The sequence below is a fragment of the Pteropus vampyrus genome, unplaced genomic scaffold (assembly GCF_000151845.1).
Source record: "Pteropus vampyrus isolate Shadow unplaced genomic scaffold, Pvam_2.0 Scaffold35, whole genome shotgun sequence".
Lineage (NCBI taxonomy): Eukaryota > Metazoa > Chordata > Mammalia > Chiroptera > Pteropodidae > Pteropus > Pteropus vampyrus.
This window is the reverse complement of record NW_011888816.1, coordinates 913,731-931,507: the sequence shown is the minus strand read 5'-3', so window position 1 is coordinate 931,507 and position 17,777 is coordinate 913,731. Positions and strand designations below refer to the sequence as shown.

Below are 17,777 nucleotides of genomic sequence, written 5' to 3'. Positions count from 1 at the left end.
GCATCTAACTTCATGTGCTTCCCGTTTGGGTTGGCAGCAGGGAGAGAGGCAGAGAGCAGGAGGGACGGATTAGCACTCAGCAAATAAGAAAGTATCCCCAGTGGATAATTTGCCTACAAACAAGTAATTTTCTGTGGGATTAAGCTAAGAGTGTTAACTTGTTATTTAACGTCACCATTGGCTATGATTTATGTGTGGCAGATGCTTTACACAAGGATTTCTGCTGTCCTCAGCAACAGTTTAAAAATACTCCTGGAATGTATGTAGAAGTGATTAAGTAGCAACCCATCTGGTCCTTTTAGGTGATTAGGTGTTAAGCCGATTGACTATTTATTTACCTTTTGTTCCAAGTTTGGAATTGAGGCTCAAGGGGACCCATAATGATTCTGTCACCTGGACGTGGGAACCACTCAGGCTGAGTATGGCTGAGCTCTTCAAAGACCTGGCCGAAGGCTCACCCCTTAGACGTTGGTGGGTGATCTGTTAGGTGAGATGGACTCCTGGTTGGCCCCCTGTGAAGGGCCCTTCCAATGTCATGATTCGTCTTAGCATCCCATTTACTCCGCAAAGTGATTGGGGTTTTCATTGCTGGGCCTGTCAAATTCAAGTTCTCATCCTTTTACTCCTAAGAAGCACCTGGAACAAACCCAAATGAGATTTCCTTCTCCTTCTCAAATATTTCTTAGCTGAGATTTGATGAGTATAGTAAAAAAGAGTGAAAGTCAAATACATTTAAACAATCCCTGACTTTTTTTTTTGGTAGCTTCTTTAGATAAGGTCTGGGCGAGTTCTAATTGCACCACTGATGCCATTTTTGCCACGTACTTGCAAGGTTGCCAGTGTCTCATGTGGTGGAGGTGTGAAAAAGCCCTGGGTCAAGTTGCCCTGAGGTGCCAGGAGAGAATCACTAACAGAGCGGCAGGCGGTCTAATGCGGAGAGAATTGAGTCCCACAGGGAGCACCCCTGAGATGAGACTCGTTCCTTGAGGGCAAAGATGGACTCGTTAAGCCTCTATGATGATAACTCGCCTAGTCCTGCACCAGAACATCAACCCCTGAGATGAGACTCGTTCCTTGAGGGCAAAGATGGACTCGTTAAGCCTCTATGATGATAACTCGCCTAGTCCTGCACCAGAACATCAACCATAAATGGTTCGCAAATTGATCATTTTCATGGTTATCGTAGGTTAGAAAACACAGAAAAGTTTAAAAAAGAAAGTAAGTCGCTGTGCCTAATTTAACATCCCGGGATGGTTCCTTGCAGTGTTTTACTTTGGAATTATAAACATCTGTGTAATTTACTGTTGTAAAATTGAATTCATAATGCATAATTTTATCTTGCTTTTTGAACCTACTGTTTTATGAACACTTTCCCATTTTATTAAATATTCTTTGAAAAAGTGATTTTTATAGCTATATAGTTTTCCACCTTCTGACTACACCGTAACTTATGTAACCTCTCCCTTATCATACATTTAGCGAGACTTTAACATTCTCCTATTATAAATACAGGATCTTAGTCCCTCCTGTGAAAATCTGAAGTCCAGGAAGCTCTAAAAACAAAGTTTTTTCATAACTCATTTGATGGCAAAACCTGACTTGAACTGATAACTATCTCCCTAGAACGAGTATTCATATATTTACTGTAAGAATAGTAATGTAACTGATTACTAGGTGCTCTCCCAGACCTAGTTGGGTAAATAAACGATTCCCTTTCAATCTCCAGAAAGGTCTTAATTCTGAAACACACTCGACTACAGGCTGTCCAGTGGTTACTGAACCCCTACCGCGGGCCAGACACCCACGAGTATCTCTTTGGATTCCTAACAATTTCTACAAGGTTTTATTGACATCATTTTATTGCTGGTCTCCTAAGTGGCAGAGCTGGGCCACCCTGCTAGCCAAACTGACAGCTGTTTTCATCCTCCGCACTGGAGGCAGAAATCTTGGCACACATGTTTTATCATTTCCGTATGTGAATTCTCAGAAAAGGCCATGAACAAGTTTAAGGCTCATGGTACTTAAATTTAAAAGAAACTTAAAGGTGTAATTTGGATTATGATAGTTAAAGGTACCAATTCACATCCTCCCCCCAAGTTGTTGCACGGTTGTTTGCACCTACATTTATTTTATTAGTGTTGATTGTATCTTTTTATGTGTTTAATGAATGTTTGAATTTGGGATGTATGTGTGTGTGTGAATGATCTAGTCATGTCTTTTGCCCACAGGGGTGGAGATGTTTGTCATTTTTTTAATGATTCTTATTTTGTCAAAAATATTTTCCCTCAGTTTGTAGTTTGCCCTGCGTTCTATTTATGGTGGGATAAATACATTGGCATTTTTTCTCAATCTTTTGTTTAATTTTTACACTTAACTCAACCGAAATTATTTTGGTATAGAAGACAAGGAATTCTTCAAAAAAATCAATTGTTCTGTTTTTTTTTTTATTTGTAAACAGTCTTTTCCTCATTGATTTTAAAAAGCTACCTTTATTTTAACCATGTTCGTTTATATACTGTGCATCAAGTTCTGTTTCTGTTCATTTGATCCATTTATTATTATGTCATTACTAAACTCTTTTTAGTTACGATTGCTTTATAATTGGTGTTAATACCTGGCAACAGAGATTCCCTCTTACCGTGTGATATTGACGGTGCCGTCTCTACTGTCACGTTTCTGTTTCCATAATATGTTTTGCCCATTTTTTTTATCCTTTATTTGTTAAATTCTTGTGGTGCATCACTTATAGACACAATTAATTAAAAAAATAAAAGGTGGACAAAGCATGAGGGTAGGGGGGACCTCCTTTTGGCCAATCTAGAGTCTTTAAAGTGTAAGCTATTTGTATTTATTTTCATAACTAGTCATTATTTTCTAATTAGACTTTTTGAAACATAGTTTTGGGTTTCTTTTTATGGTTTCTTGCATTTTGGATTTTGTTTTTTTTTTCCTTGCGAGATTTTAAAAATACTAATTCTCTTTTATTCTGCTAAAAGATAGCTGTAAGAGTTTTTTCAAACATGTGTTTAGTATCAACATAAAAAATAAAATAGTACATATGTAAGATAAGGAAATTAGCAGGCAGTGACACTTCCCAGTTTCTTACCCTGTTTTCCAGAGGTTTTTGGGGGACTATATTTTGATTTTAGGCCTAATTTATTCTCATCTTGTAACTTTCTTGAACATATATCATTTCTTAAACATTATGTCTGATATTTGCTTTTAGTTTTAAAATTATATTCATAACAGTTATTTAAATTGAATGTTTCAGTGCTCATCAGTAGACATTTTAGAGCAGCGGTCCCCAACCTTTTTGGCACCAGGGACCGACTGGTGCTCCTGTGAGCATCTAACGCCGGATGATCTGAGGTGGAGCCGAGGGGGTGATGCTGGCGCTGGGGGGGCGGCTGCAGATACAGATGAAGCTTCACTCGCCTGCTGCTCACCTTCTGCTGTGCAGCCCTGTTCCTAACAGGCCAGGGACCGGTACCAGTCCACAGCCTGGGAGTTGGGGACTCCTGTTTTAGAGAATGACTGCTCATTTAAAATTTTTTGATTTGTGAAAAGTTTTTTATATTTTGTCTTAACTCTTGCTTTGGATCTGTCGTCCCACATTATTTTCATAACTGAGAATGACTTTCTGTCACTTTCATCTATAAGCAGCAACTTATTGGGGAATGGAATTCTATTTTTCTTTCAAATCTCTTGAGTAGACCTCGATCTTAGATCTTTCATCTTTAAAAAAATAATTATAGACTCACAGGAAGTTGCCAAGATAGTACAAGATGTGTATCCTTCCTGCAGCTTCCCTCAAAGATAACATTTAGAACTACAGTATAATATAGAAACCAAGAAATCGATACCAGTGCAGTACTGTTAACTAGAGAACTCATCTTACTCAGATTTCACCAGTTTTTATATGTAATCATTGTGCGTGTGTGTGTGTATGTTCAGTAGCAGGAGGAGTGGTATGCAGTTTAATCGCATTTATAGATTTAGGGGACCACCACCACGCCTGACCCTTGGCCTTCGAAGGAGAAGTCTGAGGCGAGCCTGGGTTGCTTCTCTGTAATGTAGTAATCTTTCTACCCCCATTTCGGTACTTATCGGACGCTTTCTTCCTTTACCTTTGCCATTTAAAATTTTCATCAGAAGGTAGCTCAGTGTAGACCCTTTCACTTTAATCTCACCTGGTACTTGATCCACAGCTGTGGGTCTTTCCTGGGACAGTTTTACAGGGACACTGCCTCTCAGTGTGAGTGCTGTTCACTGTCTTCCATCTCTGTCGTTGTCTCTTGATTTTGGTCTCTTTCTTTGGAAGAACTTCTCGGGTTTGCTTTCCATGTCGCTGATTCAGTTTCTATAGAACCATTGTTGCTTTGTATGGTTTCTAATGCAAGTATAAATTTTGCTGTTTTACTTTTAGATTTATAATTATTTTTCTTTATCTCACTCGGTTTGCATTTTCTTTCTCAAGCCTCTTTGCCAGATGCTTCTTTTTTCCTGCTTATTTTACTGTCTTATCTCATCTTCACAGACTATATATGTTCGGAAATTTTCTTGAGAATACAAGGAGATGCTCTTGGAAATTAGTTTTGCTTCCTTTAATAAATCCTTTCCTTGAGTTTAGAATACTGTGTTCTTGTTCGTTTCAGAATCCCTTCATAGACACCCTGTGAGTACCACCCCCCACACCCCCACCTCGTGTCCTTATGTCCTTAGTGGACTAGTTGGTCTATGGGTTTAGAGATCCACCGCCTGAGGGGAGGGAGGGAAGCTCCATCCTCGTCTCCGCATCATTTATTTCTGTCTGGGTTCGGGGACTCACTGCTCCTGGTGCATCGTTCTCTTTGGTCTGATAGAGCTTGCCTGAGTTGTGGCATCAGGTCCCTCCTCCTTGAAGCGCTGCTGAGCCACCACAGCCAGAGGTGTCTAGTTTATGGGCTCTGTCTGCCCCATAGCCCACTGCCCCCTCTGTACCGTGTCATTTGGAGTCGAGGGCGCTAGAGCCCTGTTTCTCAACTCAACCTGTTCTTAAGAGGTGGAGATGCTCTTTGGTTTCTGGTGTTTTTCTTCAATCTGGTCCCATCTCCCGAAACTCCTTGACATTTCTTGCGTGTTGATGGCACCTTCTGTTGTTGCCAGTACTGCTCCAGTCCTCTTGACCCCCATCCTTATATTCTCTTGGCCATTTAATGGGAGCAATGGAAACAAGTTTAGATGCGTGTGTTCCTGATGCCCTCTTGCCCAGAAGTCCACACGTGCTTTTGGATTAAACCTTTACAGTCTGTCTGGTCACATGGAACAGCAAAGCCAGGCGGGAGAGGACTGGTTTATCTAACTGACTAGGCAAATCTGTGCCCTTTGCTACGTAACATTCCTAAAGTCTCATTAAAACCAGATAACTCAGCAGATGGCTAGTTGACAATTAGCAGAATATTTTAAAAATAAGATGGCTCAGAAGCGTTATCTTCCTCCCCCAGACAGAGAAAGCCAACTTTAAAACCCGGGTCACAGCCGCATTCGTCCTGTCTTTCCCTGAGCGGCAAATCCTGTAGGGATGGTCCAGCCCTGGCGTCACGTTCTCCTCTTTCTTTCATAAAAGGCTTAATTCTCTGGGTTAAAAAAAAAACTTTCTGCATTTCTGGAATTAGTGCATTTCTGCTGAGCCAGAACGATCATCAGATGATGACTTTTAGCACAGCACTGTGTTTCACTTTTTCAGATATTATTCCCAAAACAGCTTGTTTCATTTTCAGAAAGATGGAAAGTCAGAAGCTGAAAGCCAGATCTGAATAGCTGAGCATCTACTGAGGGAAGAGTGAAGGGGAGATAAAGTTCCGAACCGCGCAATGAGAGAGGAGAGAAGTGTTTCTTCGCGGACACTCACCTTGTGGAATGATTGGCAGCCTTTCCGGGGAGAAGGGATGGATGGCCTTTGACACGCATGGGTCCAGGTTATGGCCTTGGCGATCATGAACTGGTCCCAGGGAATGGCCCAATGAGTTCCTTGTGCCAAATGGCAGAGTAGGCTTCTGAGTTGTTTGGTGTGGCCCGTTGGGGCACGTATGTCTCTGACTTCAATCTGTCTCTTCTCATCTCTGCCTCCGGTGCCTGAGCTGGTTCTGGACCAGGCCTTGGCTGAGAATCTTGATTGAAGTGGACTTCGGGGTGTAATTTTGATCAGGAATCATTTGAATAATTGTTTTAGGAGCAGTCTCTAGGAGTTCCCCTCAAAACCAGACAAGTATAAGAAGTAAAATAAAGTCCAAACCAGATAGGATTCAATGTAATACTGCAGAATCTGCCAGAAGAGGGCTTTATTGTCTATGGTGCTGGCTGAGTAACCCTCAAAAACATCAGTGTAAAATCAGAACAAACCAAAATGGAAACATATTCCAGGATTGGCCATAAACGATGTTTGGATTAATTCATCTTTTCTCTTTCTCCGTTACTGGCGTAATCAAGAGTTGACTATTTGCTGAGTTCCTTTATCGTGAAGATCGTAGGTGTTTTTATTTACACTCATTTTCACTGGATTTTAAATTCCCGTGTCTGATTTCCTTCTGGTGTTCTTATGTTCAGGCTTCTGTACACGTCGGCACCCAGCAATAAGACTGACTGACGGCTCTGCCCGTGTCGGGCCAGAGAAACACAGGAACTACTGTCCCCTCAGGCAGTCGTCCACCAAAACAAACTCAGAACGCACCCTCACATCCTTCCCCACAGGCCTGCGGGCCAAGGGGCATGCGGAGTGAGGTTATCCCAGAGCAGCGGAAGAGGCGCCTCAGAACTCCGCTGGAAGAGGCGCCCCAGAATCCCGCTCCGTCAGAATTCTTACCTGGACAGGCTTTTGGTGCCTTCGAGCTCTTCCAGTAACACATAGCATCATCGAATGGCAGGCATTTTGCAGATTTCCCTGGTCGTCTTGTTCAGCGTGGGTGGTTGGCCTGCAATGCCGCGGGCCTCTGTTGAGCCTTTTCGTCCCCACCCCGTGTCCTTATCCTAGTTTGGGAGCAGTCCTCTCTTTCGATCTAAAACTCACCAGCTCTTTGGACCACACCCGCAGGATTTATTTTCATGATTTGTATGATTTTCACAATTTGTACGATTTTCACAATTTGTATGATTACAAAGTGAAAATTACTATGGCTTCAAGGCCCCTACTACCTTGGCCTTTATTTGCACAGAAGACTAGACGTCTGATAGGAAGGATTAAACACAAGAAATAAGGAGGGCTCCAGGATAACAGAAATACATGTTTTAACATTTTTTTTTTTCATTTTAAAAGAATTCAAAGAATAGCTTAAAACAGAAAACTTGAGGGTAAGCACGCTCCTGAAAACGCCCTTGGGAAGATAGATGTCTGTCGTGGGAGCTGGGAGCAGCGGTTGCCTTGACAACACAAAACAGGCACCCAAGTGTTTGACTCTGCGAGTCCTCGCTCAAGTCCTTACAGAGGCGCGGCAGTTAGTCTGGCAGATCTCTGCCTTTGGGAAACTTGTTCTCCCTCAGAGTCAGAAAATTAACCTTTTGTTCCGCCCCCCACCCCCCGCCCCGAGGTTTCCGTTGATTGAGAGGGAAAAAGAATGATCCCTTTGCTTTAGCTGAAGCGAATTGGCTTATCTTTTAGCGCTTCCCCTGTTTACGGCAAGGTCGATGCTGCCGCGGAAGGGTCCGCGTTCGGAACTACAGTCATCGTGAGGTTGAGGACCACATCTCATCACGAAAGCACAGCACACGTGCAGCCGGCCTCATGCACAGCCGAGCCAGCTCGGTACTTAGCAGCCTGCAACATGTGAGATAAGTTTTTCGCCGCTTCAGCCAGGAGAGTCTTTTTGGATTCATCAGCCTCGAACTGAAGAAGGAGGTCTCCTGGGGCTGCTCAGTCAATGTGGCTGTTGTTTCATCCGCAGTCACCACTGGCGGTCATGAGCCTGGTGTGGTCATGAGCCCGGTTCGGTCATCTCTGTCAAGGAACGCATGCTGGCTAATGGGACTAGAGCGTCCCGATGTCATGCTTGTCAAGTGCTTTTAGGAGATAGGATCTTGGACGCTTATCTGAGGTCTGCGTTTTGGTGGTGAGTCTCGCCATTCACACGTGGTAGGCATGATCTCAGCTTCTCTGCAGGAGGATGCTTCTTCTGGTTATTGAAGAGATTAGATCATTCTTTAAATGCCTTAGAAAATAAGTACAAACTCTCCCTCCGTGGCTGAATGAGGCCTCCAGGTCAGTCTTGTGCATCAGCGGGTACAACCTTTGACAGATGATGCCTGTAGTTGGGTGGAGACAGCGGCAAGCAGTATCCACAAGGTCTTGAGGATGATGTTGCTACTCCATGAAAAATAATAAGGGTTATTCACATGTATACTCATGCCGGTGGTCCGCCAGCCTTGGCGAGCATCAGAATCACCAAGAGGGCTTGTTAAAGCCTAGGTTTCTGGGCCCCACCTCCAGAGTTTCCGACTCAGTAGGTCTGTGATTTTGTTTTTCTGTTTGGAAAACCGGGATCTTGGGAATGATCGTGCTCCCAAACCTTATTAGGTAGGAGTCAACATACAAGCCTTCCGTCAGTTCTTTCTGCTTTACCTCCCGGGCTGCAGCCAGAGATCTCTGCCTTTGCCTGGCCACGCGATTACATTGGGCTCACCTGGATAATTTAAAATAATCTCCTTATTTTAATCACATCTGCGAAATGCTTTTAGCCACTTAACTAACATATTCACAGGTTCCAGGGGTTAGAGTGTGGCCCTCTTTGTGGGAGGCCGTGCTTCCTGCCACATCCCCCTACCCTTTTTGTTTTTTAATGGTCGTTATGTGGACTGAATGTCCCCCTCGCTCCCCATTTCTATGTTGACGCTCTAACCCCCAATATGAATAGTATTTGGAGATGGGATCTTTGGGAGATAATTAGGGTTAGATGAGGTCATCAGAGGGTGGGGTCCTCTTGATGAGATCAGCACCCTCATAAGGAGAAACGCCAAAGAGCTTGCTGTCCCTCCCTGGGTGCACAAAAGAAGCGGTCATGTGAGGACACAGATGGCAGTTGCCTGCAAGCCAGGAAGGGAGCTCTCTCCCCAGAACCCCACCCTGCCGGCACCCTGATCTCGGACATCCCACCTCCAGGACTGTTGAGAAAATAAACTTGTTGTCTAAGCCACGCAGTCGGTGGTGTTTTGTTGTGGCCACCCAAGCAGACCAATACAATGACTTTGACTTTCGAGGAGTTTAGTGTAGAGCTTTCGTAGAATGTCTCACGGTTCGGATGTGTCTGGCTCTTCAGGCATCAGTTCCAGTTACGGTGGCTGCACACCAAAATTTAGGGGCTTAGAACAGCACCAACATTCATTTTGTCTATGTTTCTGCAATCTGGGTAGGGTTTGGCAAGTCTAGCTTGTCCTTGTGCCATTCAGCATGATCGGGGCGGCTCGGAGGCTGGGTAGGAGTCATCCAAAGGGCCTGCCCATGCGCATGTCTCATGGCTGGGGCTGGAGGGGCTTGAGCTCCCCAGGGATCCCTCTCCCTCTCTCTCTCTCCCTCCTCCTCTCCCTCCCCTCCCCCTCTCCCTCCTTCCCTCTCTCTCTCTCTCTCTCTCTCTCTGTCTCTCTCTGTCTCTCTCTCTTTCTCTCCCACCCCTTTCCCCTCCCTCCCCCCACCTCATCTTTCCAGCCCGGTGGCTGCAGGGGAGCCAGACATCTCACATGTTGATTAAAGGCTCCCTGGGTGTGAGTCCTGAGAGAAAAAGCAGAAGCTACACCCTATGGCCCTGCCTTAGAAGTGACTCTTAGAAGTGACTCGCTATTGCTTCCTCCATAGGCATAGGCCTGGCCACATGCCAGGTAGGGAACATCAGCTCCACCTCTCCAAGGAGTGAAGAGTGTCCATGTCACGTTATGACAAAGGCATGACTATGTATCGGCACAGCCATCTTTGGAAGTTACAATTTGCCATAACATCTTTACCTTATTCCGTTATCCCCTGTATTACTATAAATAGGATGTTAGGCTTAGAGCTTGATTAGACTCAGATTATCTTTTTTTTTTCTAAATTTAATCATAGGTGCTGTGTGCTTTCTAGCTCATCCCTACCTGAGGAGACATGTGTTAAGTTGTCTCACTACGAGCGATGCCAGATTTGATCGTAGGTTAAGGTGGTGATTGCTGTATCTCTTTATGGTAAAGCTACACACTCCCATTTATAATTTGTTAGTAATTTGTAGGATAACACTTTGGCACCATATGAATATTTCATTTCCCAGCAACCTTCCAGCCAGGGTTATTCAGTTATTACACTGAAGACTGAAAAATGGGTGAGTGTCTCCTACCATTCTTCCTACGTTTATTAGCTGGCATTCCTTCGCGATGAAGAACTTCTGTCTATTCCTTTGTTTTATATCGCTATAAATACATTGATTTTAATTTACTCGGTGTGTTATAAACAGTTACATTTCGATGTTCAAGATGTCCAAATTTGGCCAGTAGGAGCCATCGACATTATGATTTTAATACCCATCCTTGTTCTTGAATGTGGCTGTAACTCATTTGTTTCCAATGCTTCTTAGTTTTCCCTTATACAAATAACATAACCTACTTGTCCACTTTAGTGTTGATGACTGTTTGGGCGACTTCCAGTTTCCCCCCTTCTTTTTCTGTTAACACAGTGCTGCTGTAAACATTCTCGTCGGTGGATCCTTGTGCCTGCAGCGCTAACTTCCGTCAGCGTGTACCTGCCTACAGGTGGAATGGCTGGGACGCAGGGCATGTGTACCTTCAGCCTCCGTAGCTGCTGCTGGGTTTCCCAAGGGGTCGCCCCCATCTACGTTTCCGTCCTTTATTCCACATCCCCACAACAGTCGATGTTATCAGACTTTTAAACTTTAGCTAGTCCGGTGGGTTTCTCACTATGCTTTTAATTTCCTTGATTGCTAATGGGGTTGATCACCTTTTCTTGTCTTTACTGACGATTTGTATATCCTCCTTTGGGACGTGCTTTGTTCCTAATGGATCATCTTTCTCCTCATTGTCCTGCCGGAGTTCCTTATATGTTCTGGATAGGATCCCTTCATCAGTTACATGTGTTACAAATATCTTTTCCCAGTCTGGGTCTTGCCCTTTTAATTTTTTAACGGTGACTATTGATTAACAGATTTATTTTAGTGTGATCAAATTGATTAGTTATTTCCTTTATGGTTAGTCTTCCTCGTGTCCTGTTTATAAAATATTTCCATAAAGAAATTCACTTAGCCTTTCTCCCTGGGATCTCCAGTTTGTTTAGAAGTGATGTTTGTGGGTGTGAGCAGTATGAGGTAGGGATGTGGTTTCATATGTTCGATATGAAAGAAAGAGTTCCTTTAGGTGTTTATGTTTAAATTGGAGAGATGACAGGCCTGTACCCACACGTTACCCCGAGGCCCCAGACTGCCTTCCATTTGTTCTTTGACCAATCAGCCTCGTTTCACCTTTTCTAAAAAGTTGTAGTTTAAAGCGTTTGCTGGTATTTTTAGTTTTTAATTCACTGAATTAAATTCCACTGACATCTGTTTTGGGACTTATGGTACTCTTTAGAAATGAGTGGCTTTATCAAATGAATTGTTTGACTTGTCGTTTTAAGTTTATAAATTGACAAAGAGTCTGTGGTGTGTTGGTGCTTAGAGCAGGGCTGGGGAACAGGCCAGGGCCAAAGAGTGACTCGAGGCTAACTGGCACTTTTCATGAGGTGGTTTCTCTATTATACTGCAAGTTCTGGGGATGCTGTTTTCTCCTGGAGTTTCACACTTGGGTTTCGCATATCTTTCTTATAAGGTAAACTACTTAAGAGATGCCCAATCACTTTGAAGGATGAGCCATTCCAGGAGGAGAGTTATTCATAGCATCTCATAGCCCTAAATTAACTTTTCAAATAACCTTACTGTCAAAACATATCTTTTGTTTGAGAAATTATACGTAGAAGTCAATTTCAGGTGAGCCCGAAATTAAAAAATTTTTTTCTTCCGATAAGATCCTGGAAGATCCGAGGGAAGCTGGCAAATGGCCCAAGGACATTGCTGGCTAAACAAATTTGCAAGAAAAAATTACGAGATAGAAAGATTGAGGAATTGGACCCATCTTTTAACGTAGGGAGCAGTGTGCGTGTTTTGACAGGGAAGAACCTGCTGGGGGCCGCTTTGGGAGATTGCCGGCTGTGGAGAAACTGGGCGAAATCACCAAGGGAGAAGGGAGAGCGTAGAGAGAACAGAGGGCCCAGAATGTCTCGAATGCGAGGGTCAAGAGATGAGGAGCCAAGAGAGAGGCCCAGGCTTGGAGGAGAATCGCAGTAAAGACGATGCCACGGCAACCGGGGAAGAGTGAGTTTTTACAAAGAAGGCTAAACAGGAGCCACTGGAAAGAGGAGAAATGGGGCTCAAAAAACCACTGATGATCACGCTGATTATAAAAGCAAGCTTTGGAGGAGGGGATTCTAGAAAGATGGCAGAGCGCGGGAAGCACCAGGAATCTGTCTCCCAGTCGAGACAGCAGTTGCTCTGGCAGAATCTGTCCGATGGAACTGTTCTGGAACGCTGGAGTCTACTGAAGTCTAACTTCCAGGGGAAGGCTTGGATGATAAACTGCAGTTAATTTTGGTCAATTTAAATTCTTATCTCAGTGACGGCTACCAGCCCCTCACCCCGTAGCCCCACGGCAGGCATCCGCGTGCGTGTTTCTGGAGCAGCTCACACGCAGCTTGCAGGAGTCAGGGATATCCTCCGTATATCATGGATCTCTGTTCTGATTGCTGATGTTTTTACTTAACGGTGGCCTCAGAGTGCAAGAGTAATGATGCTGACAATTTAGATATGCCAGAGAGAAGCTGTAAAGTACTTCCTTTAAGTGAAAAGTTAGTGTAATACAATAAGGTATTTTGAGAGAGTGAGAGACCACATTCACATAACGTTCTATCATATATTGTTATAATTGCTGTATGTGATTATTAGTTATTGTTGTTAACCTCTTGATGTGCCTAATTTATAAATTAAACCTCATCATAGGTATGTATATGTAGGAAAAAACACGGTATATACAGAGTTTCTGTGCTATCCGCGGTTTGCTCTTATTTTTCAAGTTTCTTGAAGTGACAGCTTAGATTATTGATTTGATACTTGTCTTGTTCCCACTTTTAGGAGGAAAGCATTTAGTCTTTCACCATTATAGATGAGATCACAGGAGTTTCTTTTGTAGGTGTTTATTATCAAGTTATGGTAGCTCCTTGTTTTTAGTTTTCTGAAAATTTTAATCCTGAATGGGTACTGAATTTTGTCAGATGCTTTTCTGCATCAAACGATATGATATTGTGATTTTTCTTCGTCAACTTGCTAATATGGTGGATTAAGACATTGATTTTTTAATATCGAACCAGCCCTGCATCCTGGGAATGAACCCACTTGTTCATGGTATATAATTTTTTCCTACATATTGCTCAATTCTACTTGCTAATATCTCATTAAGAATTTTTACATCCATATTCACAAGGGATAAGGCTTTATAGTTTTTTTTAAGATGTCTTTGCTGGTTTTGGTATCAGGGTAGTCATGGCTTCAGAGAATGAGTTTAGCATGGTTTCCTTTCTATTTTCTGGAAAAGAGTATGTAAAACTGGTGTTAATTCTTTAAACATTTGGTAGAATACTCCAGTGAAACCATCTGGGCCTGGGGATTTCTTTTTGAGGTGGTTTTTAATTATGAATTTAACTTCTTTAATAGTTATAGGCTATTCAAGTTAGCTTTTTCATATTGGGGGAATTGTGGTAGTCCTGCTTTTTGAGAATTTTATCTAGGTTGTCAAAATCATACTTGTAGTATCCTGTTATCATTCTTCTGATGATAGAAGTTCTATAGTGATATTTCTGTTTTGTTTCTGATATTAGTAATCTGTTTTTTCTCTTGTTCTTTGTCAATTTTATTGATCTTTTCAATAAACAACTTCTTTGTTTCATCGATTTTTCTCTTGATATTTTTTCTGTTTACAATTTCATTGATGTCCACTTTTGTCTTTATTATTTTCTTCCTTCTGCTTTCTCTGAGTTTATTTTGTTATTATTTTTCTAGTTTCTTGAAGCAAGAGCTTAGATTATTGATTTGATACTTTTTCTCAATTCTAATGTAAGCACTGCTTTAGCTGTGCCCCTTAAAATTTCATCTATTGTATTTTATTTTTTAAAAATTTTTAAATTTTTCTCGAAACTTTCTCTTTGGTTCATGGATTGTTTGGAAGTATGTTCTTTGGATTCCAAATATTTGGATATTTTCCTATTAAAGTTCTGATCTTGAATTCATGTTCGATTCCATTGTGATCAGAGAATATTTTCCATATGATTTGCTAGAGGAAAAACTCACTCCTGTGTGTCTCCTCTACTCTCTGTACTCAACTACCCCACAACTTGTGACACCAAATGCGTGAGTTTTCCACACATCATGAGATTCTGCAACACCAGCGGTGCGTCCTACAATTGAACTCAATTCTGACACTATCTACCTGGAATAGATACATACATTGAGAACCACATTAGTGTTATAATTTTTGCTTCAACCATCAAACAATTCTGAAAACTCAAGAGAAAGTCTGTTGTATTTACCCATAATTTTGTTTCTTTCTCTGTTCTTTCTTCATTACTAATGTTTCAAGATTCTCTCTTTTATCGATTTCTTCTTGCATAGAAAACAGCCTTTAGTCATTTTTTTAGCGTAGGTTTGCTCATGACCAACTCTCTTGGCTTTTCTTCACCTGAGAATGTCCCGATTTCCTCATCGTTGAAGAATAATTTCATTGAATCCACAATTCTAGGTTGATAGTTCCTTCCTTTTAGCACCCAAAAAATACCGTGCCACTTCTTTCTGACCTCTTTGGTTTCTGATAAGAACTTGACTCTCTCAAATTGTTTTCTCCCTATGGTAATGCATTTTTTTTTTTTTGTCTTTAGTTTTCAGAAATTTGACTATGACGTGTTTCGAAGTGGATTTCTTTGGCTTTATTTTGTTTGAGGTTCACTCAGCTTCTTACATATGTAGGTTTATGTTGTTTTTCCAAATTAGAGAAAATTTCAGCTGTTATTTCTTCTAATACTTTTTCGGTTCCGCTCTCCTCCTCTCCTCGTGAGACTCCGTGACAGGAACGGTTAGATCTTTTGTTATAATCCCACATATCCCTGAGGCTCTGTTCATTTCCTTCCCATCTGTTTTCTCGCTTTTGTTCAGATTGGATCAATTCTATTACCCTGTCTTCAAGTTCACTCATTTTTCCTCCGCCCTTTCCAATCTGATGGTGAACCCATCCTTCGAGCTTTTTATTTGTTATTTTATTTATTCAGTTCTAAAATTTCCATTTGGTTCTTTATGACTTCTCTTTCTTTGTAGAGACTTTTCTGCTTTACCGTTTGTTTCAAGCCTGTTTCTCATTTCTTGCTGCAATTATTTCTGGAATGGCTGCTCTAAAATCCTTGTCAGATAATTTTGATGTTTTGGTCATCGTGGTGTTGCCATATGTCGATTGCCTTTTTCTCATTGGTTTGAGATTGTCCTGGTTCTTGGTGTGGCTAATGATTTTCGATCGAAACCTGGACATTAAGGGAACTCTTTTAAGATGCTGGATCTTATTTAAACGTTGTTTATTAGAAGGTCTCCTGTGATAACTGCTTCAGTGGGCAAACTGGGAGCCCGCCTCTTTACTTCTCGGTGGACCCGTGAGTCTAGGATCCAGTTTAGGATCCATCCCGACTCCTCTGACACTGTCCCATCTGGGAGCGGAAGTAGCACCTCATTGCTGCTGGTTGGGGTAGTTTAAAGTCCAGACTTCCTCTGCGGTCTCTTCTGGGAGGGCGTTGTTCAGCAACACCCGGGGGTGGGGTGGGGTGGAAGTCCTGGCTCTTCGTTTAACTTCCTTTGACACCACCCTGGCACAGAGATTGGGGGGCAGGCTTTGTTATAGTCTCTGGGAGTTGTGAGTGTAGGCTTTTCACTAAGGCTTGGCTGGTGGGGCTGGGGCTGTCATGTTTCCTGTGGTGTTGGCTGGAGTTGAGCAGTTATTGTTTAAATTTTCTCTTGCCAGATTGTCCCTTTCCTGGTACTCTGGCGAGAGACAGCCAGGCTTTCCTTTTTCTTTTTTTTTCTTGCCTGCATTTCTTGGCATTTCTGGGTTATTGGCTTCATTAGCTCCAATCCTGGGACTTATGAGGCATAAAGAAAATCCATGGAACTCACCACTGTGTCATTCCTCTGATGCTGAGGTCCCTAACCAGTCTGCCTTCTCTTCTCCATTTTTGGAGTCTTCTGTTTGTTTTACATATCTGTGCAGGGCTTTTAGTTGTACTTAGTGGAAAGAATAGGAAAAAATACATCTATTCCACCTTCCCAGAAGACAGCATGTATAGTTTTAAAAATCCTCTCCCCTCCCATTGGATTCTGATCTATGCTTCTGTGTTCCTAGCCCTTCCCTTAAAAATCACGGGGCAAAAAGATCTTCAAAATAATTTTCTATACTTTTTTCTAAGCTTATAGTTTTGTTTTTTTGGTCCATGTCACCTATGAAAGCTTTCAAGCTGTGACAGCCTTCTACTAATTGTTTATGGAGCTGGCAGGCAGCAGAACAGCTCATTTTGGGCGTTGCTGTCACTGTTTTGCATCCATGCAATTGATGACTCGATATTTTCGCTTCCTCTGGATTTGTGCCCTCGTCTAACAAATAGCCTTCGCGTAACTCAAGAAACCCAGAGAACTCACGTCTCAAAAATACCTTTCAGATGACTCTGTCCTCTTGATCCTGAAATTTTCAGGTACCTTGCAGGTAAAGTTAATGTTCTTTTCCTTTTAGAAAAATACAGTTGTGGAGAGCTGGTTTGGCTTGGATAGTTGAAATACTGGCATCTGTTCAAGTAGACAGATAACAAATTGTAATTCAAACCCATTAGTCTCGTCTGTAGTTTAATGGAGGGTTTTCTGTTCCCAACTGTCTAGTTAGAAAAGCTGTCTGTATTGTTAGACTGCCTCGATGAAGTTCTCGTCGGCTGGCAAAAAAGGACAGTTACCAAGAAATTAAGCACATTATTGCTTCTCGTCCGATTATGGGTAGTTCTCAGAATCTTGGGTAGTTTGTAGCGAGAGACAGCTTTTAGGTTACCATAAAAACAGCAGTGCTAAAAAAAATAATGGTCAAGAAAAAAGTAAAAACAGGAGCTCACTAACCAAGCAGATTTCAGTTCAGAAGGACTGTGCGAGTCGTGTTTAAAACTGCAAAGACCACGACTTCTCTTCCATTTATGCTCATTGTCCAAATTGGCTGAAGAGCATGTAGAACATGAACCTTTCAAATCACTTGAGAATTTAGCCGCAGCCCTGGATTTGGAAAACAAGACCTTTAAGAACAAAATGCATGTTCTGTAAAAGCACAGTGTCTAGCATTTGTCATGAAGTGGTTATTCATTAAATGGTTATTTTCAGTCTAAAGTTAGTCCTGAGGTGAAGGAACATAATTACCTTGAAATGAATTCTCAGACAAATGGTAGGTTCATGATTAATTAATTAACGTTGATATTAACACCTGTTCCTTCAACTCTGCATTAAAGAGGAGAATAGGGAAGATAAAAGAGGCCAGAAGCAGAAGCTTGGCAAAGATGGAATTTAACAAACGGTGAAAGGAAGAGAGATGAGAGGATGAGGAGGAGAGGAAGTGGCCAGTGAGGCTGAGGAGGCCCGAGCGGTGGGGGTAGCAGTTTAGGAAGGAGCAAGAGGTAGCCATGTGTTCCAGGACAG

The 17,777-nt window shown here is 42.2% G+C and overlaps 1 protein-coding gene across 1 annotated transcript in view; it reads left to right on the top strand.

Moving 5' to 3' along the window:
- The first annotated feature begins 6,747 nt into the window (after nucleotides 1-6,747).
- LARS2 (leucyl-tRNA synthetase 2, mitochondrial) overlaps nucleotides 6,748-17,777 on the top strand; it is a 109,686-nt gene continuing 98,656 nt past the window's right edge. Inside the window, exons 1-3 of the mRNA XM_011357473.2 lie at nucleotides 6,748-6,875; nucleotides 7,634-7,700; nucleotides 16,732-16,812. Coding sequence (XP_011355775.2) covers nucleotides 6,748-6,875; nucleotides 7,634-7,700; nucleotides 16,732-16,812 — 276 coding nt within the window. The remainder of the gene's footprint in view (nucleotides 6,876-7,633; nucleotides 7,701-16,731; nucleotides 16,813-17,777) is intronic.